The 27,251-nt window shown below is 46.0% G+C and overlaps 1 protein-coding gene across 2 annotated transcripts in view; it reads left to right on the top strand.

Moving 5' to 3' along the window:
* MTUS2 (microtubule associated scaffold protein 2) overlaps positions 1-27,251 on the top strand; it is an 866,587-nt gene that overhangs the window by 660,495 nt on the left and 178,841 nt on the right. For both annotated transcript variants that reach the window (XM_077298284.1, XM_077298285.1), the window contains 2 exons: positions 3,525-3,614; positions 12,119-12,330. In XM_077298284.1, coding sequence (XP_077154399.1) covers positions 3,525-3,614; positions 12,119-12,330 — 302 coding nt within the window. The remainder of the gene's footprint in view (positions 1-3,524; positions 3,615-12,118; positions 12,331-27,251) is intronic.

Below are 27,251 nucleotides of genomic sequence, written 5' to 3'. Positions count from 1 at the left end.
TGGACTGTGGATGCTCAAGTCTTCAGTAAAAGGTATAGAGACTGCAACCTTGTGTCCTCGTTATTCCCTGCGCCTTACATCGTCCACCATCACCATCTACACATCTGGGAAGCCCTGGGAAAACACTTCACCTGTGGGAAGGTAAACCATCTAGCTGCCATAACATCACCCCAGTGGATCCCTCACCGCAGCGTCGGTCACCTTGACCGAATACCACAGGTGGCGTCACGAACTTCCCCTTTAAAGACCTTTCCCAAAACCATAAACACTCTATTACTTGATTGGACGTCCCTCAAAGGGCCACGGACCGGGTCGGGCCACCGTGACATCCCCCGAACCGAAGGATCCGGTGCCGAGTACCCCATTGCCCTTGCGTGGGGGCGATCCACGTCCACAAAACACTTGATGAGTTCCACGCTACATTAACATTGTATTACATCGATTCTTTCCTCTATTTACTTAGCTTGGACTTTCCCATTCGCTTTAACGAGTTTGCCGATGTTATATCTGTAGATAAAGGGTATTTCAGCTCTGCTCAATTCTTCATTGGGAGCAAGGACGATTACGTCACATCTACCGATACCTGCTTCCGGTTATACTTTATTTACTTTACTTTAATGAATAGGACAGGAGCACAATGCCTGACTATCACGCATGTGACCAGGCAGTTATCAGTAGATGTGATGATAAAGAAATGAGCAGAGCTGGACTAACCATTTAACAGTGCTTCTTAGGCTACTTTCACACTAGCGTTAACTGCAATACGTCGCAATGCGTCGTTTTGCCGAAACGTTTTTTCTGCATTGACTAACATTAGCGACGCATTTGCGACGCATTGACACACGTCGCAACAGTCGTGCGACGGTTGCGCCGTGCTGTGGCGGACCGTCGGGAGCAAAAAACGTTACATGAAACGTTTTTTGCTCCCGACGGTCCGCTTTTTCCGACCGCGCATACGCGGCCGGAACTCTACCCCCACCTCCCCGCACTTCCCCGCACCTCACAATGGGGCAGCGGATGCGCTGGAAAAATGCATCCGCTGCCCCCGTTGTGCGGCGGAGACAACGCTAGCGTCGGGAACCTCGGCCCGACGCACCGCGACGGGCCGAGCCCGACGCTAGTGTGAAAGCCCGACGCTAGTGTGAAAGTAGCCTAACATGGCAAACTAGCCTTTTTATAAGAATTGCTTTCATGCTTCTCCCTCAGCGATGCCGTTAATCTATGCTTATTGAGACAAAGGCTTTTAACAGAAATCAGTCTCCTCCTCCCTCTGGCAGGTGGCATTATAATCCCTTCTTACTTATCCTGTAAAAGGACTCTTCTTATTTATACTGCCATGCTACAGCGAAAACTCAGAACAGAAACCTGTATTGGCTGCTCTGCAGCAAACCGTGGATCACTATGCAGCTCGGTAGCCGAGAAAATTGGTATGAACTTCGGGCATCAGGATGCACCATACTACTGTATATAAGTAAATTGCCTAACTCATCACTGGATCATTTTTTTTAAAAGCAAATAAAAGGAAAACATTATTTATTTTTTACCATTTTCATTGTCCGGATATTTGGCAGATTAATGATTCAGCGTTCAGAGGGATTCTTATTCCAAAGCTGGAAGAACAATAATAGGAGACACCTATCAGCACATTCCTGGCCGTTTATTAGGGTTGTATTGTTACAGTGCGATGTTCTGATATAAGTATGTAATATCAGAGAATTAAGACAAATTATTCCAATATTTCCCATCATTGTGTAACCGTCCTGTTAGTCACTGCTTGTGGCATTTTAGCTTTAGTGCACTGATGAGGGCCAACAGCCCGAAACACCGTGTCTGCGAATTGAGATACTGATTTGGTTTTATCCAAAGTCATATTGCACGACTCGTTAAAGGGTTGATTGTGACTTGTAGGATCGCTACTTCCAACAGGTGGCGCTATAGAGTTTAAGTCCTCTTTTTCTCAGAAGAGGCAATTTGCATATTTAATTTCCCAGAGGAGCATTGCACGGCGAATAAGCCTCCTTACCTTGACAAGCCAGCTGGTATGTCACTCTCCATAAGGAGAAACGTTACCCCTTATCATTAGTTGAAGAATTTTAAGATTAAAAGCTGTGTTAGCATTTGGAATAAGATCTAAGGGGTAATGTTTCTCCATGTGGAGAGTGACAAACCAGGCTTGGCATGCCAGCGTGAGGAGACTTGTACACCATGCAATACTATCTGGGAAATTAAATATGCAAATTGCTTCTTCAGAGAAAAGGAGGACTTGATCTCTAGCACCACCTATTGAAAGTTGCAATCCTGAAAGTCGATATCGACCCTTTCATGAGCCTTGCCATAGGACTTAGGAAAAAAAGCCAAACCAAAATCTCAATTTCCAGACACGGTGTTTCGGGTTATTGCCCCTCATCAGTGCAAAGTATGAGATCTGATTTGGTTAAGGGAGAGGCTAAAGACTGGGATCTAATGGGTAACGTTTCTCCTTGTGGAGAATGACAAGCCAGCTGTGGCATGTTAGCATGAGGAGACTTGTACGCCATGCAACACTATCTGAGAAATTAAATATGCCAATTGCATCTTCAGAGAAAGAGAGGACTTGAACTCCAGTGCCACCTATTGAAAGTAGCAATCCTGAAAGTCAATATCAACCCGTTAGTGAGCCTTGCCATAGGACTTAGGAAAAAAAGTTAAAAAAAAATTCTCAATTTCCAGACACAGTGTTTCGGGTTGTTGCCCCTCATCAGTGCATAGTATGAGATCTGATTTGATAAGCGTTTCTCTTTGTGGAGTTGTGGAGTGTGACAAGCAAGGCCTGGCATCTCAGAGTGAGGAAACTTATATGCTATGCATGCTCCTCTGGGAAATTAAATATGCAAATTTCCTCTTCAGAGACATCCTAAGTCATATGGCAAGGCTCATTATAGGGTCGATATTAACTGTTAGGATTGCTACCTCCAACGGTGGCAGTAGAGTTCAAGTCCTCTTCTTCACTAAAAATTCAATTTGCATATTTAATTTCCCAGAGAAGCAGGCATGGCGTATAAGTCTCCTCATGCTAACATGCCAGGCCTGGCTGTCAGTCTCCACAAGTCAGTCTCTTTGATCCCAGTCTTAAGCCTCTCACCTAGCCAAATCAGATCTCATACTTTGCACTGATGAGTGTCAACACCCTGAAACACTGCATCTGGAAATTGAGATCTTGGTTTGGCTTTTATCCTAACTCATATGACCAGGCTCATTAAAGGGTCGAGAGTAGCTTTTAGGATCGCTATTTCCTATAGGTGACGCTAGAGTTCTAGTTCTCTTCCTCTCTGATGAGACAATTTGGAATAAGTAACACTATCTGAATCATGATCTCCTCCTCCTGGCCCCTACTTTTTACTAACTTGTAATTGCCCCTTTTATCTCTACTACTTTGAAGTGGTGCGGGGAGGACTGACAAAGAAATTCTCTTTTCAGAAACATTTTTTTCAGCATTTTATATTCAATAATTTGCAAATGTTTTTAAATAATTTATTGTTTTCCAGGATTGAAGAAGGAGATCCAAAAAGATCAAGAAGGTATAAAGCCAGCGATCTCATCACCGAAAAAGCAAGTGACCAAGGTGCACTCACCAGGTAAGGTACCTGAAAAATAGCTAAAGTACAGGCAGAAAAAGCCATATCAGCGCCCAGAGCAGGGATTTCAGAGTGGGCATACCTTCCCCTAGCAAAAACTGGCCCCGTAAGCAGTTTAGTGAATATAGTCATTAAAGGGGGCATTAAAGTTTGGAAGTTATCCCATGTTCATGGGATTGGGAATAATGTTCCAATCACTTGGAGTCCAACCACTGGGCCTGCCACCGTTCCCTAGAAAAAGAGCCCCATGTGAATGGACAGGAGGTTGATCATGGGCCCTGCCACTCTATACATTCATATGGGAGTGCCGAATACCAGCCAATTTCCGGGCTATCTACAGTGGTCCCTTTAAGATTGAATGGAGTGGTAGGGCTCATGATTGACCTCCGATCTATTTGGTGAGGATGCCCAGAAATCATATGATGCACTGGAAAGCAGGAAAAAATAGTAGCAAAAAAAGTGAAATTCCACAATTTTTTGTTTGTTTGTTTTTTTTATTTATCATGTTCACGATATGGTAAAACTGACCTTTCAATAAGATTTTCCTGCTCAGTTCGAGTACGCAGATACCAAACATATATAGTTTTTTTTTTAAGTGGTGAAAAAAAATGTGTAAAAAAAACGTTGCTTTTGTTGCCTTTTTCCGAGAACCGTCACAATTTTAACTTTTGGGATATGGAGAAGTATGAGGGCTTATTTTTCGCTCTCTACGATGATGTTTTTATTGATACCATTTTGGAGTAGATAAAATGTTCTGATCACCTGTTATAGCATTTTATTGCAATGTTGCAGATGCCAAAAAAAAAAACCCCATAATTCTGGCGTTTCTAATTTTTTTTCTCATTACTCTGTTTACCGATTGGATTAATTTATTTTAGATTTTGATAGATGGGATTTTTAGGAATGCAAAGATATTAAATATGCCCTTTTTGTTTTATTTTTAATGGGGCAAAATAGGGTCAATTTGAACTTTTGTGTTTTGCTATATTTTTCATATTTTTTAAAACTTTTTTCCCTTTTTACTGTATTTATTAGTCCCTTTAGGGGACTTGAAGTTGCTATCATCCGATCGCTTATTCTATACATAGCAGTGCGTACAGGCTGGCTTTCACAGGAGGATTGCAGTGGCAGACAGGAAAGTATTCAGCAGCCCCCAGCTGTCATGACAATCCATAGACGCCCAGCGATCACATCAGGGGTGCATGGAATGTTCTGCCCTCCTGTTGGCATTTGTTACATGCCACTGTCAGCTCCACTGCACCCGCTGCTATTAAAGGCACATGATGGCTGATTAAATCAGCCATCATCTTCTGGGAAAGATGTGGGCTCACGATGTCAGGGAGCTGGTATGTCCTATGTCGGTAAGTGGCTAAAAGCAAAATGGTGCCACATTTTTTAATGAAATCTAATTTCATTTCTAATGTGGTGTCACTATAGGGAAATTGAAGGCTTGTTTTCCCACAGTTTACTGCTGAATAATAAAGCTATAAATTATAAAGCAATACTATATTAAATTGTAAAACAAAAATAACATTTGACTCATATTTTCTTCTTTGGATATTTCTTGCAATTTTTTTTTGTTAAAAAATAAAATGTAGGTCTAGGTATAAATCTCGCTCATGTCCTTGAAAAGCTTTTCTTCATTTCTGCAGTAAAAGTGTGATCACTTGAGCCTGACAAGTGGAATAAAGCAGCTGCGGGGACCTGAGCTTTATCTGTACTGAAGTTTTCAAATAAAAAATGTACACGGACAATTTAAGTATGACACTTAGCATAATGAGTGCTACCAAAACAAAGAGAACCATGAGCATCTGTGCCACGGGCGGCCTCCTCAGTGTGGCAGATGTGTCATTCTACCTGCAGTTACACTGTCACACCGTCATCTGTGTCCCCAATAACATGTAGAAGGACGGAGTCCCGTGAGCCGTCTAGAAAGATGTATATGAGTTTTACAGGAGGCCATGTATGCATGGTTGCCAACCGTCCAGAAATTCGGAGAAATAGGACACTTTTTTCACTTGTCCGTAAAAAGAATTTGATGTGTCAATGATTTTTTTTTAAGCTGGAGAAACTTGTACAGATTTTTATGACTGTATTTATCACTCTTATCGTTCACAGTGAATGCAGCTAATGTCTTCATATAGAATTTATGGTCTGTAGACAAGTACACTTATAATCAGAATGATTTATTATGGTCATCCAATTATGGAATTAATTTTTATTCCAATAGCTATGAATTAAAATGTACTTTGTTCGTGGGAAACCCCCTTTAAGTTTACAATGAGTAGAACCATATCTATCTCTCTCCTAAATGCTGTCTGTGGGTAAATGGGACCTCTATTATTCCCATAAGTGCAAGTTCCATTTTCTGGACTCGTATATATCAGGCATTTATTGCATATAATTTTGATATGCATGAAAGATTTCTGATGGTAATAACCCTCTAAACTTTACTGCGGCTCTTGGGAGGGATTCAACATGACAATGCAACCCTGGGACCCGAAAAGCTTGTGCTGTCCTGTTATACAGGATCCATAAATTATGTGTGTGTACAGTGGGGGAAATAAGTATTTGATCCCTTGCTGATCTTGTAAGTTTGCCCACTGACAAAGACATGATGAGTCTATAATTTTAATGGTAGGTTAATTATAACATTGAGATAGAATATCTAAAATAAAATCCAGAAAATCACATTGTATAAATTATGTACATTTATTTGCATTTTGCAGTGAGAAATAAGTATTTGATCCATCTAGCAAACAAGACTTAATACCAACCCATGATGACAAGCACAGCAGTCAGACGTTTGTTGTAGTTGATGATGAGGATTACTCACATGTCAGGAGGAATATTGGTCCACTACTCTTTGCAGATCATCTCTAAATGATTAAGATTTTGAGGCTGTCGCATGGCAACTCGGAGCTTCAATTCCCTCCATAAGTTTTCTATGGGATTAAGGTCTGGAGACTGGCTAGGCCACTCCATGACCTTAATGTGCTTCTTTTTGAGCCACTCCTTTGTTGCCTTGGCTGTATGTTTTGGGTCATTGTCTTGCTGGAAGACCCAGCCATGACCCATTTTTAATGTCCTGGCAGAGGGAAGGAGCTTGTCACTCAGGATTATACGGTACATGGCTCCATCCATTCTCCCATTGATGCGGTGAAGTAGTTCTGTGCTTTTAGCAGAGAAACACCCCAAAACATAATGTTTCCACCTCCATGCTTGACAGTGGGTACGGTGTTCTTTGGGTCACAGACAGCATTTCTCTTCCTCCAAACACAGCGAGTTGAGTTAAAGACCTCAATTTTTGTCTCATGTGCATACAGCACCCTCTCCCAATCACTCACAGAATCATCCAGGTGTTCATTGGCAAACTTCAGATGGGCCTGCACATGTGCCTTCTTGAGCAAGGGAGACCTTGCGGGCACTGCAGGATTTTAAACCTTTACGGCGTAATGTGTTACCAATGGTTTTCTTGGTGACTGTGGTTCTAGCTGAGATCACAAACAAGTTCCCCCGTGTAGTTTTAGGCTGATCTCTCACCTTCCTCATGATCAAGGACACCCCACGAGGTGAGATTTGGTGCCCCAGATCAATGTCGATTGACAGTCATTTGTATTTCTTCAATTTTCTTACTATTGCACCAACAGCTGTTTCCTTCTCACCCAGCGTCTTACTCAAGGTTTTATAGCCCATTCCAGCTTTGTGCAGGTCTATGATCTTGTCCCTGACATCCTTATAAAGCTCTTTGGTCTTGCCCATGTTGTAGAGGTTAGAGTCTGATTAATTGAGTCTGTGGACAGGAGTCTTTTATGAAGGTGACTATGTAAGACAGCTGTCTTTAATGCAGGTAACGAGTTGATTAGGAGCGTCTAACTGGTCAGTAGGAGCCAGAACTCTTAATTGTTAGTAGGGGATCGAATACTTTTTTCTCACTGCAAAATGCAAATATGTTGCTATAATTTATACAAAGTCATTTTCTGGCTTTTATTTTTGATATTCTATCTCTCAATGTTAAAATTAATCTACCCTTAAAATTATAGACTGTTCATGTCTTTGTCAGTGGGCAAACTTACAAATCAGCGAGGGATCAAATACTTATTTCCCTCACTGTATATATATATCTCAATAATTAAAAAGGTCGCTCCACTAAATGTTTGGTTTGTAGATAGGTGATAAATGTATGATCACTAGGGGTCCACCCACTGACACCTCTATCGATCCCTGTGTACATGGTTCTCCTTGCCTGAATAGAGTGATTGTGCACATACAGTATATGATCACTTTATGAATAGAATGATAGTGCATACTGACACAAGCAGTGTAGCAAGAAAACAATAACAGGAGAGAAGGCACAATAGCGTCCTTAGAGCAGAAGTGCAGCTACGGAGGTTACAAGTTGTAGCCGCTGATGGTTCCTGATGCATTTAGTGGGCTTAATTGTCCCTCTACCACATGACAACCTGACTATTATGAAAGAACATGTTGTAATTGCGGAATAGTGTAGTAACCTGGTGGTATAGTGGTAATCTGCAGCTAAATATTGTCTAAATCATAATAAATCTGAAAGAAGGGAGTCCCCATCAATTGCTACTCTGACATAATGACTAAGAAAGTCCTATTGGATGAATTCTACGTTTAATCCGGCAGAGATAGGGCGACCCAAAAGCAAAAGAGGTTCAATAGAAATATGAAAAGTTTACTATACAACAAACACATCAATAATATGCAGCAATATAATAATATGGACTGAGGGGAGAAGTACGACTAAAAATAGGGACTGATGGAAAAGGGGAGGTCCCTAGAAGTCATGAAGATATAGAGTCCTGGGGTGCTCCTGTGAGATGGTGGATCCCATATAGCCAGATATACCACTCAAGAATAAGCTGTAGTATATTGAAATAACCTATGTCCGAAATAGTCCAAGGGTTATAGGTGGAGACCCAATCAATATATGGATGTCCAGCTGGTAAAGAAGTGCAATAAATATAAATGACCAGCCATTTACATGAAAAGTCAACATCAATAAATATGCATGAATGATGCAGTTTGGCTAAATAACAAAAGATCTATAGAAAAAAAAATGTTCGTCTTTCTATAAAGTGCAAATAAGATTTGCACTTCTAGTTTCATCAACACAGTACATTTCAAGCCTTTGCTTACGTTCAGCTCGGTTTGTCCCTACACTTTATCCTGCTGTCAGCCCCAGGAATTTCCCATCCGGCCCCACAGCACTCCTGAGATCTGTTACATTTCTCTCCCTCGTGGTTCCTCTGTATGGAAGGTGTTAAGGCACACTCCTCAGTGCCTAGTTTCAGCCGTAGGCCCCGGACATTACAGGAAGGTCCACAGGAAATTTGGTATGACCTCATGCTGTTAGAACGATATGTGCTGTACGTGCCTCCAGCCCACTGCAAACTGAACCTGAACTTCACAGAACCTTTCACAAACTCAGACTGACTAAACCAGGAAATGATTCCCCTTCTATTTTACCTTAACCCAGAGTTTCCCAATCCTCCTCCCCACTATGGGGACAACCCAACTAACCGGAACAGCAGCCTAAGAGGAGGACAACACACATAAGGCAGTAACATTCGGTGCCATGTAATACGTCTTCACACAATAAAATGACAGGAGTTGACAGAGGAATGTAACGCCATCCTGACCACCCCAACAAAAGCGCAGGATAGTTTGTCAATGTTTGATCAGTGGGAGTTTGATCTTTGTGACCCCCTATGATGAACACAAGGTAGCGACACTTTATTGTTTACAGAGTGGTCAGGCACAATATATGTACTCATGTATAGATCTCACAGAATTCCTGTAGGCAGAATCGGGACTTGGGTCAAATAGGTGGACAGTAAAGCTTCGCTACCTTGTAGTTCCCATAGCTGCCCTCCTATATCATTAATATAGTTCCAATGGTAATATGAGAAATTCCAATTTGTTTTAATCCACGATTGTGCCAAAATTAACTGAAAACTATATTTTCTGCTACTGTGTATTCTATGCTGTTGAGTGTGAAGATATTTTATCAGTTGTCACGGAGAGGCTGAGGCGAGTGATTGCCGTCTCTGAATTCAGCACCACAGGCCTGGGCAGTGCTTTATAATCTGCCTTCGGGGTGCTGCTGTCTATAGGAGCTTGTTGGCAGCGGCAATACTGACCGGCCTATTTCATTTCCTGCAGGTCTGACTACCTGATTTTCAGTTGAGTTTTCATGGTATCACAACAGGCGCTGTGCAGTAGCCCTTTCAACAGCGTTAATTACCCCATTTTATCCTGTTCATGGGGCTCACAAGTAATAACTTGTATATGTCTGCTCCTGTGCAGGTAGCGAACATTTTGGGCACTGTGGTCACTTGACACCTTCTCCATCACTGCACCATAATAGGTTACAAGCTCCTCCATCCCACAGTGCCGGTTACAGATCTGTTGGAAGAAGCACAACTTGTGAAGACAACTACTAGGCAAAACAAGTGAAAAATGACAAGGCCTAACGCCTTAAAAACAAAGCAGCAACTTCCTTCTCTTAACATGCAATTGATTTCATGATCAATCGGAGGATTTACGGGGCCCACAGAGACTGCCAGAACAGACGGGGTGATCTCCTGACATTTGGTTGCTCACCTTCCCAATACTTTAATAACCATGTCCTTCTAGCATGAATTGCACAAGCTGTTTTTATAGGCTGAGTTCATATGAGGTGGAAGAGGGGTGTTCAAAAATGGTGATTGGCGTGGTTCTAAAAGCTTCCTAGCAGCAGTTTAATTCTCGGTCCTGTTTCCTAGTTCCAATTTTTGTATAATGTCTGTGTGTTAAATTATTTCTACCCTTCTTATTAAAGGGTATCTGTCAGTAGGCTCAACCCTCCTAAGCCGTCTATAGAGGCATTTAGAAAGTTGAATAAAATGATACCTTGATATCTTGGATCACATGTCTTATTCCAGAGAAATTCATGTTTTTCTTAATATGTAAATGAGCTGTTAAGATCTATGGGCCAGACATAGATCCCTGCCTCCAGAGATTATTGTAAATGACAGGGGGCGTTACTGGAACGCCCGCCAGGGCCATGGGGCACTCGGCACCGGGTCTGGTCGGCTCAAAGGGGGATGTCACGGTGGCGGCGATCCGGTCCGTAGCCCTGGGCATCCATGTTAAAGAGACAGTCTTTAAAGGGCATTGGAATAAAGTTTGTGTTCGTGATGCCACCTGTGGTATTCGGTCAGTAGGGACCGATGCTGCTTAAAGGGGTCCTCTGGGGTGATGGTATGGCAGCTAAGATGGAACAACTTCCCACAGGTGAAGTAGGTCCCCAGGGCTCCCGGTGTGTAGATGGAGAATGGTGAGTGGTGCAGTGAAGAACAGAGGACACAGGTTTGAAGTCTCTTTACCTGGTTTACTGAAGGTCTCAGGCAGCCACAGTCCAGGGTACCAGATCACAGGTACAGGTAGGGTCCGGCCGGCTTGGAAGCAAGTTGAGAGTCCCCTTTACCAGGTGGAGATGGAAGCCTTCCTACCAGCGCTTTGGTGTAGTAATCCCTTACTGCCTATGGCTTCTAGCAAGGTCCTCACAGTTCTCTCTGTCCTCCATAAAGGTGGGACACAAACCTGTATGACAGGTGGCTTGAACCTTTTTATAGAGTCTCTATCACGACCCGGGCTGTATGTGTCACAGTGCCTCCTGGGTGATAGGGCAGACAGGTTACATGTAGACCAGCTGTCCTGCCGGTTTCTGCTGTGCCACTTAGAGTCCAACACAACCTCGGTCTTTCAGCTATCGGTATCTGCGCTTTGCAGGGAAGGTAGCTCAATCGCAGCTGCCCTCCCCAGGTGTCACTTGCCTGTGCTTCGCTCTCCTGCACGCTCACTACAAATCTGTTCTTCCTTCTGTTTTCTCTCAATCCTGGAGCTGCAGCACCTTCTTTTGGCTGCATGGCCCCTCTGCTTCCTTCCCCTCTGTCTCTCTGACAGGAACTGACTCTCTGACTGACTTTCCCTCCAGAACAGAATATATATATAGTGGAGCCACCCACAAGCTGGATCAGAGCTCCCCCTTTCTGGCCTGGAGTGTGAACATGTTGCATATTTGTGTTTACCTGGTGAAAGATATCCTTCCTTGCCTCCAAGTGTGACATCAAACTCCCCGTGAGGAAAGCAATGTCACTGTGACAACCAGGACCCTGGGGCGTCACATGCCTGTGAGGCATGAAATGACTTACAGTCTCCTGATCTACGTGTCTCACACTCTGGAGGCAGAAGATTCTTAGGGAGATCTATGTCTGGGCCATAGATCTTAACAGCTCAATTATATATTAAAAAAAAGTAGATTTCTCAGGAGTAAGAAATCAGATCTCAGATATCAAGGTATCATGTTATTCAGCTTGCTATGACCTTCATGCTCATATAGATGGCTTAGGAGGGTTGATCCTACTGACAGATTGCCTTTAAGGTACATAAAATTGATATTTAATAATTATTTTGTTTCCTATTTTACATTTCAGGACATCCCAAACTAAAACCAACAATTGCAAAGAATGGTTATGCCGCCAAGACAGAAGTACAGACCCGAGACCAAGATCGTCAGACAGTTCAGAGGTTAAAAGAGAAGTGTGAGGAGCAAGCTAAGGAACTCTTATTTGTCCGGAAAGAATTAAAAAAAACAAGCTGTGGATTTTTAGTGTTTGCCGTGACCACGCAGTATTTCTTTAGTAAGGTAAGAAACTATCATACAACATGAATTTAGATAAAACAAAAATTAATCAAGATGTGCATTAAAACAACAAGTGTGGATGCACTATGGCAATACCATAGCCAGCAATGCAGTCGCCTAATGGCTGAGTATAATGAGCGGCTTCATGCTGATAAACATACATGTGAAAGCAGCAGCACGGGGAGTTACAGGAGTTAATGGTGAAAGCCCCTAAGACCTGGTCCTTCAATACAATGGGCCATGGTTGGCTTTGCACCTTTCAGGAGTGTGCAGTATCTTGTCCTTGGATAACATATGGTTGCAGCAGGTGTGATTATGTCACCGTGCCTGAGCTGTTCATTACCCATCAGTATAGTACTTTTCTAGGGAAAACACTGCTCTGAGACAATAAATGTGAAGTTCTCATAAAATATAATACTTTTGCATCTTTTCTGGCAAATGTGCGACTTATATAAAGGTAAAGGCATTTCATTTTAATTTAATTGATTACAGTACCTCAAAAACTTTTCTACATTTCTACATTTTTTCATGTTACACCCACAAACTTAAATGTGTTTTATTAAGATTTTATGTGATATAGCAACACAAAGTAGGAAGCATTGGTTAAGTGTAAGGCTATGTGCACACGTAGGTCGGGTCCTCTGCGGGTTCTCCCGCAGCGGATTTGATAAATCTGCAGGGCAAAACTGCTGCGGTTATCCCTGCAGATTTATCGCAGTTTGTTTTGCGGTTTCCGCTGCGGGTTTACTCCTATACTATTGATACTGCATATGCAGCAATATGCAGCATCAATAGTAATGCTGAAAATAATTTAAAAATGGGTTATACTCACCCTCTGACGTCCCGATTTCCTTGGCGCTGCACGTGGCGGTCTGGTTCCAAAGATGCTGTGCGAGAAGGACCTTAGTGACGTCACGGTCATGTGACCGCGACGTCACCGCAGGCCCTGCTCGCACAGCAACTGAGACCGGACGGCCGCGTGCAGCGCTGAGAGGTGAGTATATCATTATTTTTTTATTTTATTTTATTTTTTTACACAAATATGGTTCCCAGGGCCTGGAGGAGAGTCTCCTCTCCTCCACCCCGGGTACCATCTGCACATGATCCGCTTACTTCCCGCATCGTGGGCACAGCCCCATGCGGGAAGTTAGCGGATCAATGCATTCCAATGTGTGCAGAATCGCAGCGATTCTGCACAAAGAAGTGACATGCTGCGGAATGTTTTCCCGCAGCATGTGCACAGCGGATTGCGGTTTCCATAGGGTTTACATGTAAATGTAAACGCAATGGAAACTGCTGCAGACCCGCAGCTGCAGAAACGCTGCGGATCCGCGGTAAAACCCGCAAAGTGTGAACATGGCCTAAAGGAAATGATGCGTGGTTTTCTAAATATTTTAAAAGTATAAATCTGAAAATAGTGACGTGCATTTGTATTCAGGCTCCCTGATTCAATACTTTCAAGGGCCACAGATAGATCACTGTAATCACTGTGTAATAGAGTGCAGGGTTGAGTATGTCACTACGGAACAGACAGACCAACTGTTGAGGAGAATTTATTAACAGGAGTAAGATTCTCCTCGCAGGGAGTAAACAGGGGGTTAATAGAGGTAAATCAAACAGTAAACAGTTAAGCGAAAACAAAAGGGTTAACGAGTGTTCTTGTAACTTATCAGTCCAGGGAGGTCCTGACTGGAGGGTCCTAATTCCAGCATGGGTACAGTCACCAGCAGAGTCCTCTTTCATGTACTCACAAGATGCAGTCTTTAGCTTTTACAGCACAGCCAGGAATCAGGGGCTCCGCACTGCTATGTCTCTCACCAAGAATCACAGTCTCTGTACTGATACTGCGGGGACCAGGGGATCGAAGTCTCTTCTCTGTTTCCTGGGAACTGGAAAGTCCGGGGTTAAGACTTTTCTCCCAGTGAAGCTGCAAGCAGGAAGTCACACAGCCACTCTGCTGTGAGTCTCTGTATATTAAGCTGACAGTCTCTCTCTGCAGCAAGAATACACACACACTGAGCAGTTTCATTAGTCACACGCAGGGGTCCTGGCTTGTCAGTGCAGTCACCGGGGCTGCTCGCTCAGGACACTGTAAGGGGATACGTCATCTCTGATTATGGAGGCTTCCAAGTCCCCACTCTCACTCCAGCCTTAGTGCCCTCACGGGGAGCACTCTGTCATGGGGAGTGCAGCGCTGCAGCCTGCTTTCTCTCTGGCACGCTGTCCCCTCTGTCTGGCGCGCTCTGCTCTCCCGCACTTTTCTGACCACACCCCTCTCTCTTCCTCTCTACCCCCAGCCATCACATGGTCCCTTCTGTCCAGGGCAGAAAGTCTTCCCCCCGACAACTCAGCTGTCTGACTAAGTGGTTCCAGGTAAGGAGCAGGGAAAGCAACCTCCTTACAACTGCTGCAAGTTTTTGGGGGTATGTTTCTACCAGCTTTGCACATCTAGAGGCTGAAATTTTTGCTCTTGCTCAGTGAGATTGGATGGAGACATCTGTGTACAGCGATTTTCATGTCTTGCCGCAGATTCTCAATGGGATTTATGTTTGAACTGTGACTAGGCCATTCACACACACACTAATATGCTTTGATGTATACCATTTCATTGTAACTCTGGCCGTATGTTTAGGGTCATTATCCTTCTAAAAGGTAAACCTACTCCCCAGTCTCAAGTCTTTTGAAGCCTCTTGCAGGTATTCTTTAAAGATTTTTCTATATTTAGCTCCATCCATCTTCCCATTAACTCTGATCAGCTACCCTGTTTCTGCAGAAGAAAAGCATCCCCACAGCATATTGCTGCCACCACGTTTGATGGTGGGGATGGTGTTTTCTGGGTTATGTGTAGTGCTAGTCTTCCGCCACACAATGCACTCTGCATTTAGCCCCAAATGTTTAACTTTGGTCTCATCTGACTAGAGCACCATCTTCCACATGCTGTGCCCCCTAAATGGCATGTGGAGGAAGATGCTTTGGTCAGTTGAGACCAAAGTAGAACTTTTTGGGCTAAATGCAAAACGCTATGTGTTGCACAAAACTAACACTGCTCATTACCCTGAAAACTCCACCCCCACTGTCAAACATGGTGGTTGCAGCATCATGTTATGGGAATGTTTTTTTTATAGCAGGCACAGGGAAGCTGGACAGAATTTATGGGAAGAAGGATGGAACTAAATACAGGGCAGTCCAGAAAGGCCGTACTGGGCCTACGGCCCTCAGGGGAGGCCACCATGACAGGGTGACGTGGGACAATAGGGAGCTCATAAGAAGGTTGGGGGTTATAGGGTTAACAGGAGCCGAGGGGAGGGACGGAGTTTTTTGAATTTGAAAGGAAGGAGGGTTCGGACACAGGGCAAGGGGGAGGGACCTTATAAAAGGTAGTGGCCACGTGAAGGGGGCAACCATTTTGGGTACTCACCAGCCAGAGAAGAGAAGCTCCACAGTACCCAGGCGATGGATGTAGAGGCCTTATTGCAGCAGCTCCGGAGGGAAGCAGCCACCCAAGGGACGGACTGGTTACAGGCTTCGGTTAACAGCCTGCTTCAGGGGTCAGTAGCCGGAGCCTCCATCGCCCCTCCAGCAGGACCCCGGCCGCGGAGGTCCCATCCTCCGGCGCGCTTTAGTCCTGAGGCTACCCCCCGGGTCCGGCGCCGAATTCGGAGCCCCTCCAGGGACCCTCCAGCCAGGGCCGGTGGACGCATCCCCCCTGCTCCCCGCCTTCAGGCTGGGGGGAATCCAACTGCCAGGCGGGACCTTCAACAGGGGCCGGGTTCCCCCCCCCCCGCAGCACAGACACGACGGGATCCGGGACCAGGAGCGGCGGGTGTCAGCGTCCCTGCAGGCCCCGCTCGGCGTGGAGGATCGAGAGGAACCAGGGGGCGGGCCCCTGTGCGGCGACGTGCTAGCGGCCGGCAGTCGGCCGGCCTGTCTGCGGGCACACCTGATGGAGCGGTGTGCGGGAGACCCTCAGCCCGGGGAACGGTGGGGGCGGCTTCGGTGAACAGCGGGCGGCATTCGGCTGCCTCGGTCGGCAGCGCTGCAGCGTCGCAGCTCGCCCAGGACTTCATCCAAGATGGCACCGCTTCAGGAAGTGCGGTGCCTCGTGGAGAAGGTCTCCGGCAAGATGGCGCCGGCTTCTGGGACCCGGCGCCTGCGCACCAGCACCCGGGACTTCTCCAAGATGGCGGCGCGCTGTGGGGACCTCCCCAGGATGGCGGCGCTTCACAGATCACGGCGGCAGCTCCGAGGGGCCCTGCGATTCTTGCCGGTTCGCCTGCTTCTGGCGGTGGGCAGCCGGTGAGGCAGGTTGACCCGGGAGCTGCGGAGCCACCAGCGGACAGAACCAACCCGGGATTGGCACGCCTGCAACAGGACTCAGGATCTTCGGCTGCTGGGTTCACAGCGCCCAGGCAGCCAGGTGAGAGCCAGCACTTTACCAATTTTAACCCCTTTGTAGCTCCCGGTGATAGCAGGGAACGGGAGTCATTTATGGGGGGGGCTAGCGGGGGGATGGGATTGATATTACATGGCCTTAGGGATTTAGCTAGATTGTGGTATGGGGGCCCTTTAGGTGGGGGGTCACCTGCGTTGGCGTGGCTAGGAAACGCGGAAGGGCCAGCGGGGATAGGGGGGTCATCAAGGTCCGACGTTGTGGCACAGTGTGGGGGACAAAGTGCTGCGATTCTAGCTGCGTCTGGGGGGGGCAGCAGTGAAGCAGAAAGGGGGTCAGGGTCAGGCGACGCGGGAGACCGCAGTGAAGGGGCTGACAAAGATAAAGAAAATGAGGAGTCGGTGCGTTTGGATGATTCCGCTAGGACCGAGGTATATGTTTGTTTTGAGGGGCCGCTGGGGTCACATTTGAAGGTAGAGGTAAAAGAAAAGATCTGGAAGGGGGATTTTGTTGATATTTTTTCGTTATTGCCATTGGAAAGATTTAATCTGGATAGGTTAAGGAGAGATGACTCCAAAAAAGAGGACGAGGAGAGGAGGAGGTACCGTCTGATCCCTCGTACATTTGCTAATTGGCTGCAGGCGTTTGCTATATTGGCGAGTGTGATTGGCGAGAAGGCGCCTGAGAATTGTTCGGGTCTTTTTTGTTATATGGACGCAATTGGAGAGGCTTACAGGGTGTATGGAGGTGTCGGATGGTTAAGGTACGACGAGCAGTTCAGGCAGCGTAAAGCGGTACGACCGAGCATGCGTTGGGAACATAAGGATATAGCGTTATGGATGAGACTTACAGCACCGGTTAGAGCGAATCAGGGTTCTCAGCCATTTCAAGGGGGCGCCGGGAGTTCAGGACAGTCAGGACACTCGGTCGCAATGCAGAAGGGACTGTGTTTCTCCTTTAATGAGGGGGCATGTAGGTTTGGGAGCAAGTGTAAGTTCAAACATGAATGCTCAAGTTGTGGGGGCACACATGGGGCGGCTAGGTGTTTCAGGGGGGGAAAAACAAGAGGGGGAGATGGTGTTGAAAAAAGGGGAGACACCAGTGCGGCTGGACGCGATGGAAGCGTATCTAAATAGATACCCCGATGTATCAGCAGCGTCACTTTTAAGGGAAGGTTTTTGTTATGGTTTTAAAATTCCGTTTGTTGAGCAGGATGTTTGTCTGTCAAGAAAGAATTTAAAATCGGCTTTGCAATTTCCTAGCGTTGTGTCTGAAAAATTACAAAAGGAGATTGATCTGGGTAGGATGGCCGGACCTTTTCCAACAGCCCCGATTAGTAATTTGAGAGTGTCACCGCTGGGAGTGGTTCCAAAAAAAGAGCCCAATAAATTTAGGCTTATTCATCATTTATCCTTCCCAAAGGGTCTGTCAGTGAACGACGGCATTGATCCTCAACTGTGTGCGGTTTCTTACACGTCTTTTGATGTAGCAATGAATTTAATACGGCTGTTTGGTAGGGGAGCTTTGATGGCGAAAACAGATATCGAGGCAGCGTTTCGCCTGTTACCAGTGCACCCTGAGAGTATGCACCTGCTAGGTTGTTTTTGGGACGGAGGTTTTTTCATTGATCGTTGTCTTCCCATGGGCTGTTCACTATCATGCGCCTATTTTGAAACGTTTAGTACATTCCTGGAATGGGTTGTTAAGGATGTATCCGGTTTAAATTCTTGTCTACATTACCTCGATGATTTCTTGTTTGTAGGCCCGCCACAGTCTGCGGCTTGTTCGATTCTATTGCACACGATGGAGAGAGTAGCGAAAGGTTTCGGTGTTCCATTGGCAGCTGAAAAAACTGTCGGGCCAGTGACGTCACTAAGTTTCCTAGGCATAGAGATTGATTCCGTGGCTATGGAATGTAGATTGCCTGATGATAAGTTGGTTGCTTTTCGGGAGGAAGTTGGAAAGGCAATCACACGGCGTAAGATAACGTTACACGATTTGCAATCTTTGTTGGGCAAGCTGAACTTTGCTTGCAGAATTATGCCAATGGGCCGCGCATTTTGTCGGCGTTTATCCTTAGCGACGGCGGGAGTAAAGTCTCCACTGCATTTCATCAGATTGACTAAGGAGTTAAAACAGGATTTGAAGGTGTGGGCTCTTTTCTTAGAGGAATACAATGGCAAATCCATTTGGATTCAGTCAATTGAGAATGCGGTTGATCTAGGCCTTTTCATTACTGTAATTGAAAAGCGCGGTTTCAATCTGCGTTATCACGGCCAGACAGTGGTGGCGGAGTGGCCACTTAATTGGCGTGAACACGGTTTGTTACAAAATCGGGTGCTACTACAGTTATTTCCTCGAGTGGTGGCGTTGTCGGTCTGGGGCGAGGCAGTGAGGAATAAAAAGATCTGTTTTTCTTGCGAGCATATGAATGTCGTGGAAACCATCAATACGTTATCTGCGGCGTCTTCAGAAGTGGTTAGGGTACTGCAGCACCTGGTCTTCTTGGGCCTAAGGTTTAATTTGTGGATTGTAGCGGATTGTAAGTCAACCGGGCCTACTAATGCTGATGATGTCCTTTTCCATTCACAGTGGGATCAATTTCAGGGGCCGAGGCCTTACTTCGACTCAGCGTGCCGGGAGTGTCCAGTGGAGCTGTGGAACCTGCCTTTAGGGCCGTGAGGAATCTATTTGCTAGTTCACTATCAGACAGGTCTTGGCTGCAGTATGAGCAGGCCTGGAGGACATGGGAAGATTGGAAGGGGTCTTACGGGTCCGGCATAGACGACGAGGGTAGATTGTTGTTGCTAGTAGGTCATGTGTGGGAGTCGGGTTGGTCGGTGTCTAAAGTGAGTAAGTTTCTAGCCGGATTAGCGTTCGGTTTTAAGGCTAGAGGTTTACAGGATGAGACGAAGTCTTTTATGGTGATGCAAGTGGTAAAGGGTTTGAAAAAAGGGCAAAAGTCGTTCGACTGCAGACGCCCGGTCTCATTTGAGGTGTTGTTAACAATTGGTAGGCAATTACGGGTTGTTTGTTTTTCGGATTGGGAGGTGACTTTATTTCAAGCGGCGTTTTCATTGGCGTTTTTCGGAGCTTTTCGTTTGGGGGAGCTGGTCAGCCCCTCCAGATATAAAGGAGGGGGTTTGCGGAGAGAGGACGTTGATGTTACGTTTGACAAGGTGGTGGTGTTTATTAGGTCATCAAAAACGGACGTGTTTGGAAAGGGTTGCAAACTGGTGTTATTTCAGGTTCCAAATTGTTCATTGTGCCCGGTAACCTGCGTGGATAAATTGATGAGTAGGGGGGATGTATTATCCGACCCACTGTTGGTTCATGCAGATGGTTCTTTCTTGTCACGCTTCCAATTTGTTTCTGTGTTTCGGAAGTGTTTAATGTCCGGGGGAATTTCGCCCAGTAAATACAGTGGCCACTCATTTCGGATAGGGGCTTGTTGTGAATTTGGATTCTGGGCTCCCCCGGTGGCCGCTTGTGGAATTGGACTTGTCATCCTCTTTCCTGTTTCACCTGGTTCCATCAGTAGTGGGTGTCGCTATTTAAGCTCATTTCTCTGGTGGTTTCTTGCCGGTCAACAATGTTATCTGATGCCTCTCAGTGCTTGTTCCTGCTTCTAGACAACTACTAGATAAGTTGGACTTTTGTCCATGTTTCGTTTTGCCTATTTGTTCCAGTTCACAGCTGAAGTTTTGTTACTGTGTCTGGAAAGCTCTCGTTGATCAGGGATTGCTACTCTGGCGTTATGAGTTAATGCCAGAGTTTAAGGTAATCTCTGGATGGTGTTTTGTTAGTGTTTTTCTGCTGACCATGAAAGTATACTATCTGTCTTCTGCTATCTAGTAAGCGGACCTCAAATTTGCTAAGACTATTTTCCTGCTGCGTTTGTTGTTTCATCTGAACTCACCGTCATTATATGTGGGGGGCTACTGTCTTCTTTGGAATATTTCTCTAGAGGTGAGCCAGGTCTTATATTTCCCTCTGCTAGCTATTTAGGTCTTAGGCCAGAGCTGGGCATCTAGCGATAAATAGGAAATGCTACCTGGCTATTTCTAGTTGCGCGGCAGGCTTAGTTCATGGTCAGTATAGTTCCATCTTCCGAGAGCTTGTCCCTCTATAGGCTTGCTATGATCTCTGCCTGCAGAGATCATGACAGTTTGACCGGCCAATAAAGTGTTAAAGACCCAGGTTGAGAAAGGAGAGTTATAAGAAGTCTGCTGGAAATTTTTTTTTTTTTTTTTTTTCCCTCCAGTCTGCCTTGCTGCAGTCTTTTTTCTCTCTCTCCTCCTAATCTCTGTATGGCTCTGTGTGCACCTGACAATAATGGATCTCCAGAGTGTAACTGCGGGTTTGAATAATCTCATCACGAAAGTACAAAATTTACAAGATTTTGTGGTACATGCTCCGGTATCTGACCCGAGAATTCCTTTGCCGGAGTTCTTCACAGGGAATAGAGCTAGCTTCCAGAATTTCCGAAATAATTGTAAGCTTTATTTGTCCCTGAAGTCTCGTTCAGCTGGAGACCCTGCTCAGCAGGTTAGGATTGTGATTTCCTTGCTCAGGGGTGACCCTCAAGATTGGGCCTTCTCATTGCCAGCAGGGGATCCTGCGTTACGCGATGTGGATGCGTTTTTTCTGGCCTTGGGCTTGCTTTATGAGGAACCTCATTTGGAACTTCAGGCAGAAAAAACTTTGATGGCATTATCTCAGGGGCAAGACGAAGCTGAAGTTTTCTGCCAAAGATTCCGTAAATGGTCTGTGCTTACTCAGTGGAATGAGTGCGCCTTGGCGGCAACTTTCAGAGAAGGTCTCTCTGATGCCGTTAAGGATGTTATGGTGGGGTTCCCTGTGCCTGCAGGTCTGAATGAGTCCATGACAATGGCTATTCAGATTGATAGGCGTCTGCGGGAGCGCAAACCGGTGCACCATCTGGCGGTGTCTATGGAAAAGACGCCAGAAAGTATGCAGTGTGATAGAATTCTGTCCAGGAGCGAGCGACAGAATTTTAGACGGAAGAATGGATTGTGTTTCTATTGTGGGGATTCTACTCATGTTATATCAGCATGCTCTAGGCGTACAAAGAAGCTTGATAAGTCTGTTTCCATTGGCACCATTCAGTCTAAGTTTATTTTGTCTGTAACCCTGATTTGCTCTTTGTCATCCATTGCCACGGACGCCTATGTTGACTCTGGCGCCGCTCTGAGTCTTATGGATTGGTCCTTTGCCAATCGTTGTGGTTTTGATTTAGAGCCTTTGGAGACTCTTATTCCTCTGAAGGGGATTGACTCCACCCCATTGGCTAATAATAAACCACAATACTGGACACAAGTAACCATGCGTATCAATCCGGATCACCAGGAGATTATTCGTTTCCTGGTGCTGTATAATTTACATGACGATTTGGTACTGGGATTGCCATGGTTGCAGTCTCACAACCCAGTCTTGGACTGGAGAGCAATGTCTGTGTTGAGCTGGGGATGTAAGGGTATTCATGGGGACTTACCTTTGGTTTCTATTTCGTCGTCCATTCCCTCTGAAGTCCCTGAGTTCCTCTCTGATTATCAAGACGTCTTTGACGAACCCAAGCTTGGGTCGTTACCTCCGCACCGTGAGTGCGATTGTGCCATAGATTTGATACCGGGTTGTAAATATCCAAAGGGTCGTTTGTTTAATCTGTCTGTGCCGGAACATGCTGCTATGCGGGAATATATAAAGGAGTCTTTGGAAAAGGGACATATTCGTCCATCTTCTTCTCCCTTGGGAGCTGGGTTTTTCTTTGTCTCAAAAAAAGACGGCTCTTTGAGACCATGTATTGATTATCGGCTTCTGAATAAGATCACTGTTAAGTATCAATACCCATTGCCATTGCTTACTGATTTGTTTGCTCGTATAGAGGGTGCTAAGTGGTTCTCTAAAATTGATCTTCGTGGGGCGTATAATTTGGTGCGGATCAGGCAGGGGGATGAGTGGAAGACCGCATTTAATACGCCCGAGGGCCACTTTGAGTATTTGGTCATGCCTTTTGGTCTTTCTAATGCCCCTTCAGTTTTCCAGTCTTTTATGCATGATATTTTCCGCGATTTTCTGGATAAATTTATGATAATATATCTGGATGATATTCTGATTTTTTCTGATGACTGGGACTCTCATGTCCAGCAGGTCAGGAGAGTTTTTCAGGTTCTGCGGTCTAATTCTTTATGTGTGAAGGGGTCTAAGTGCGTTTTTGGGGTCCAGAAAATTTCCTTTTTGGGGTATATTTTTTCTCCCTCTTCCATTGAGATGGATCCCGTCAAGGTGCAAGCTATTTGTGACTGGACTCAGCCCTCCTCTCTTAAGGGTCTTCAGAGATTTTTGGGCTTTGCCAACTTTTACCGCCGATTTATTGCTGGTTTTTCGGATGTCGTTAAACCACTGACTGATTTGACCAGACAAGGCGCTGATGTTGCTAATTGGTCCCCTCATGCTGTGGAGGCCTTTCAGGAGCTTAAGCGCCGTTTTGCCTCTGCCCCTGTGTTGCGTCAGCCTGATGTGAATCTGCCTTTTCAGGTTGAGGTTGACGCTTCGGAGATCGGAGCTGGGGCAGTGTTGTCGCAGAAAGGTTCCGACTGCTCCGTCATTAGGCCTTGTGCCTTCTTTTCTCGCAAATTTTCGCCCGCAGAGCGGAATTATGATGTTGGGAATCGGGAGCTTTTGGCCATGAAGTGGGCGTTTGAGGAGTGGCGCCATTGGCTCGAGGGGGCTAGGCATCAGGTGGTGGTATTGACTGACCACAAAAATTTGATTTATCTTGAGACTGCCAGACGCCTGAATCCTAGACAGGCGCGCTGGTCTTTATTTTTTTCTCGCTTTAATTTTGTGGTGTCATACCTACCGGGTTCTAAGAATGTTAAGGCAGATGCCCTTTCTAGGAGTTTTGACCCGGACTCTCCTGGTAATTCTGAACCCACAGGTATCCTTAGGGAGGGAGTAATTTTGTCGGCCGTTTCTCCTGATCTGCGGCGGTCCTTGCAAGAGTTTCAGGCGGATAGACCGGATCGTTGTCCGCCTGATAGACTGTTTGTTCCGGATGATTGGACCAGCAGAGTCATCTCTGAGGTACATTCTTCTGCATTGGCAGGTCATCCCGGAATTTTTGGTACCAGGGATTTGGTGGCAAGATCCTTCTGGTGGCCTTCCCTGTCACGAGATGTGCGAGTCTTTGTGCAGTCATGTGACGTTTGTGCTCGGGCCAAGTCTTGTAGTTCTCGGGCTAGCGGACTGCTGTTGCCCTTGCCTATTCCTAAGAGGCCTTGGACACACATCTCGATGGATTTTATTTCAGATCTGCCTGTTTCCCAGAAGATGTCTGTCATCTGGGTGGTCTGTGACCGTTTCTCTAAAATGGTCCATTTGGTTCCTCTGCCCAAGTTGCCTTCTTCTTCTGAGTTGGTTCCTCTGTTTTTTCAGAATGTTGTCCGATTGCACGGTATTCCTGAGAATATTGTTTCTGACAGAGGTACCCAATTTGTGTCTAGATTTTGGCGGGCATTCTGTGCTAGGATGGGCATAGATTTGTCTTTTTCATCTGCTTTTCACCCTCAGACTAATGGCCAGACCGAGCGGACTAATCAGACCCTGGAGACATATCTGAGGTGTTTTGTCTCTGCTGACCAGGATGATTGGGTTGCTTTTTTGCCATTGGCAGAGTTCGCCCTCAATAATCGGGCCAGCTCTTCCACCTTGGTGTCCCCGTTTTTCTGTAATTCGGGGTTTCACCCTCGATTTTCCTCCGGTCAGGTGGAATCCTCGGATTGTCCTGGAGTGGATGCGGTGGTGGAGAGATTGCATCACATCTGGGGGCAGGTTATGGACAATTTGAAGTTGTCCCAGGAGAAGACTCAGCGTTTTGCCAACCGTCATCGTCGTGTTGGTTCTCGGCTTTGTGTTGGAGATTTGGTGTGGTTGTCTTCTCGTTTTGTCCCTATGAGGGTCTCTTCTCCTAAGTTTAAACCTCGGTTCATCGGCCCTTATAGAATATTGGAGATTCTTAATCCTGTTTCTTTCCGTTTGGACCTCCCTGCGTCCTTTTCCATTCATAACGTTTTTCATCGGTCGTTATTGCGCAGGTATGAGGTACCTGTTGTACCTTCAGTTGAGCCTCCTGCTCCGGTGTTGGTTGAGGGTGAGTTGGAGTACGTTGTGGAGAAAATTTTGGACTCTCGTGTTTCCAGACGGAGACTCCAGTATCTGGTCAACTGGAAGGGTTACGGCCAGGAGGATAATTCTTGGGTTAATGCATCTGATGTTCATGCTTCTGATCTTGTTCGTGCCTTCCATAGGGCTCATCCTGGTCGCCCTGGTGGATCTGGTGAGGGTTCGGTGCCCCCTCCTTGAGGGGGGGGTACTGTTGTGAATTTGGATTCTGGGCTCCCCCGGTGGCCGCTTGTGGAATTGGACTTGTCATCCTCTTTCCTGTTTCACCTGGTTCCATCAGTAGTGGGTGTCGCTATTTAAGCTCATTTCTCTGGTGGTTTCTTGCCGGTCAACAATGTTATCTGATGCCTCTCAGTGCTTGTTCCTGCTTCTAGACAACTACTAGATAAGTTGGACTTTTGTCCATGTTTCGTTTTGCCTATTTGTTCCAGTTCACAGCTGAAGTTTTGTTACTGTGTCTGGAAAGCTCTCGTTGATCAGGGATTGCTACTCTGGCGTTATGAGTTAATGCCAGAGTTTAAGGTAATCTCTGGATGGTGTTTTGTTAGTGTTTTTCTGCTGACCATGAAAGTATACTATCTGTCTTCTGCTATCTAGTAAGCGGACCTCAAATTTGCTAAGACTATTTTCCTGCTGCGTTTGTTGTTTCATCTGAACTCACCGTCATTATATGTGGGGGGCTACTGTCTTCTTTGGAATATTTCTCTAGAGGTGAGCCAGGTCTTATATTTCCCTCTGCTAGCTATTTAGGTCTTAGGCCAGAGCTGGGCATCTAGCGATAAATAGGAAATGCTACCTGGCTATTTCTAGTTGCGCGGCAGGCTTAGTTCATGGTCAGTATAGTTCCATCTTCCGAGAGCTTGTCCCTCTATAGGCTTGCTATGATCTCTGCCTGCAGAGATCATGACAGGGGCTGCAACGGAAGCAGCCAGAAGAGGTTTAGGGGAGGAAGTGGTAAAAAGAATTGGGCGGTGGGAATCAGAAAGATTCCGGTCTTATGTTCGCCCGGATCTGGTTTAATTTTGTGGGGGTATGTGTTCGGCAGAATTTTCTCGTCTTGATCGGTGTATTGTTTATTCTCTTACAGAACATGGAAAATTGCTGGTGTGGATTATGGGACACTCATTTGTGTTCTGGGCGGCGGAGCGGGCAGCGGTTCGTCCAGATGGCCGACAATTGGGGTTTTCACGGGACGTCGCGTCACTAAGATGGATCGGAAAAAGGGGGATGACTTGGAGTCAATTTTTGCCCGAGTTTCATCGTTTCGTGCGTTGGGATCAGGTTCCACAAATTGTAGTTATTCACCTGGGGGGCAATGACTTGGGGAAGAGGCCGTGCAGAGAACTTATAAAAGACATTAAGTTCGACATGTTGAGGTTGTGGGCAATGTTTCCAAGGGTCTTGGCGGTCTGGTCGGACATCGTCCCGCGGAAAGTTTGGCGGGGAGCCAGATCACCAGAAGGGATAAACAAGGCGAGAATCAAGGTGAACAAAGCTGTTTCGCGGTTTATGGCAAGGAACGGAGCGGTAGTGGTGCGGCACATAAATCTAGAATCCGGCACCGGAGGTTATTGGAGGTTGGATGGGGTGCACTTAAATGCAGTGGGTACCGATATGTGGTGTTTGGCGATCCAGGAGGGCATCGAAACAGCTTTGAGGGTGTGGAGGGACATAAATGGCTAAGGGGTTAGTGCATTTATGTTTGTGGCAGGGGGTGGTGGTCCTCGAAGTTGGTGGAGGTGGAAAATGGCGGTTTGATGGGGGGGGGATCTCAATAGGTCCTGGACTCCCCGGGGTGATTTGAAATCGGAAAAGTGGTATCTATAATCCCGTGGAGGGGATTATTAGGGGACCCACAAGCAGGTGTGCGGTTTTGGCCTGGCGGGTGGAGTTTGCCTCCGAGCTGGTGCATAGCGGCTGGGGGTAAGGCGGATATAAGGCCAAAATAGGTGGGACGGTTGGCAAAAACATTTAATACAGTTTTTTCGGGCTTCGAGGATCATCCACTTCCAGGGTTTATTGTTATACCATTTTGTATGTTAAATATTAAATAAACGGCTGCTGTGGCCAATTAATCCAACCTATTTGTCGTGTGTTTTAATAGGGGGTATTCTTGGGCCACATGAAAGGGGGAGGTAGCCGTTATCCCGGGGGTGTCATAAGGTAAGGTAAAAGGTTTTATTACAGCTCGCAGGAGTCACGGATACCCGTTGTCAAGAAAGGCCGTACTGGGCCTACGGCCCTCAGGGGAGGCCACCATGACAGGGTGACGTGGGACAATAGGGAGCTCATAAGAAGGTTGGGGGTTATAGGGTTAACAGGAGCCGAG

This window comes from Ranitomeya variabilis, chromosome 3, assembly GCF_051348905.1.
Source record: "Ranitomeya variabilis isolate aRanVar5 chromosome 3, aRanVar5.hap1, whole genome shotgun sequence".
In the NCBI taxonomy this organism is placed as follows: domain Eukaryota; kingdom Metazoa; phylum Chordata; class Amphibia; order Anura; family Dendrobatidae; genus Ranitomeya; species Ranitomeya variabilis.
Note: the sequence above shows the minus strand (reverse complement) of the source record. Positions and strands in the feature narration are given on the sequence as shown.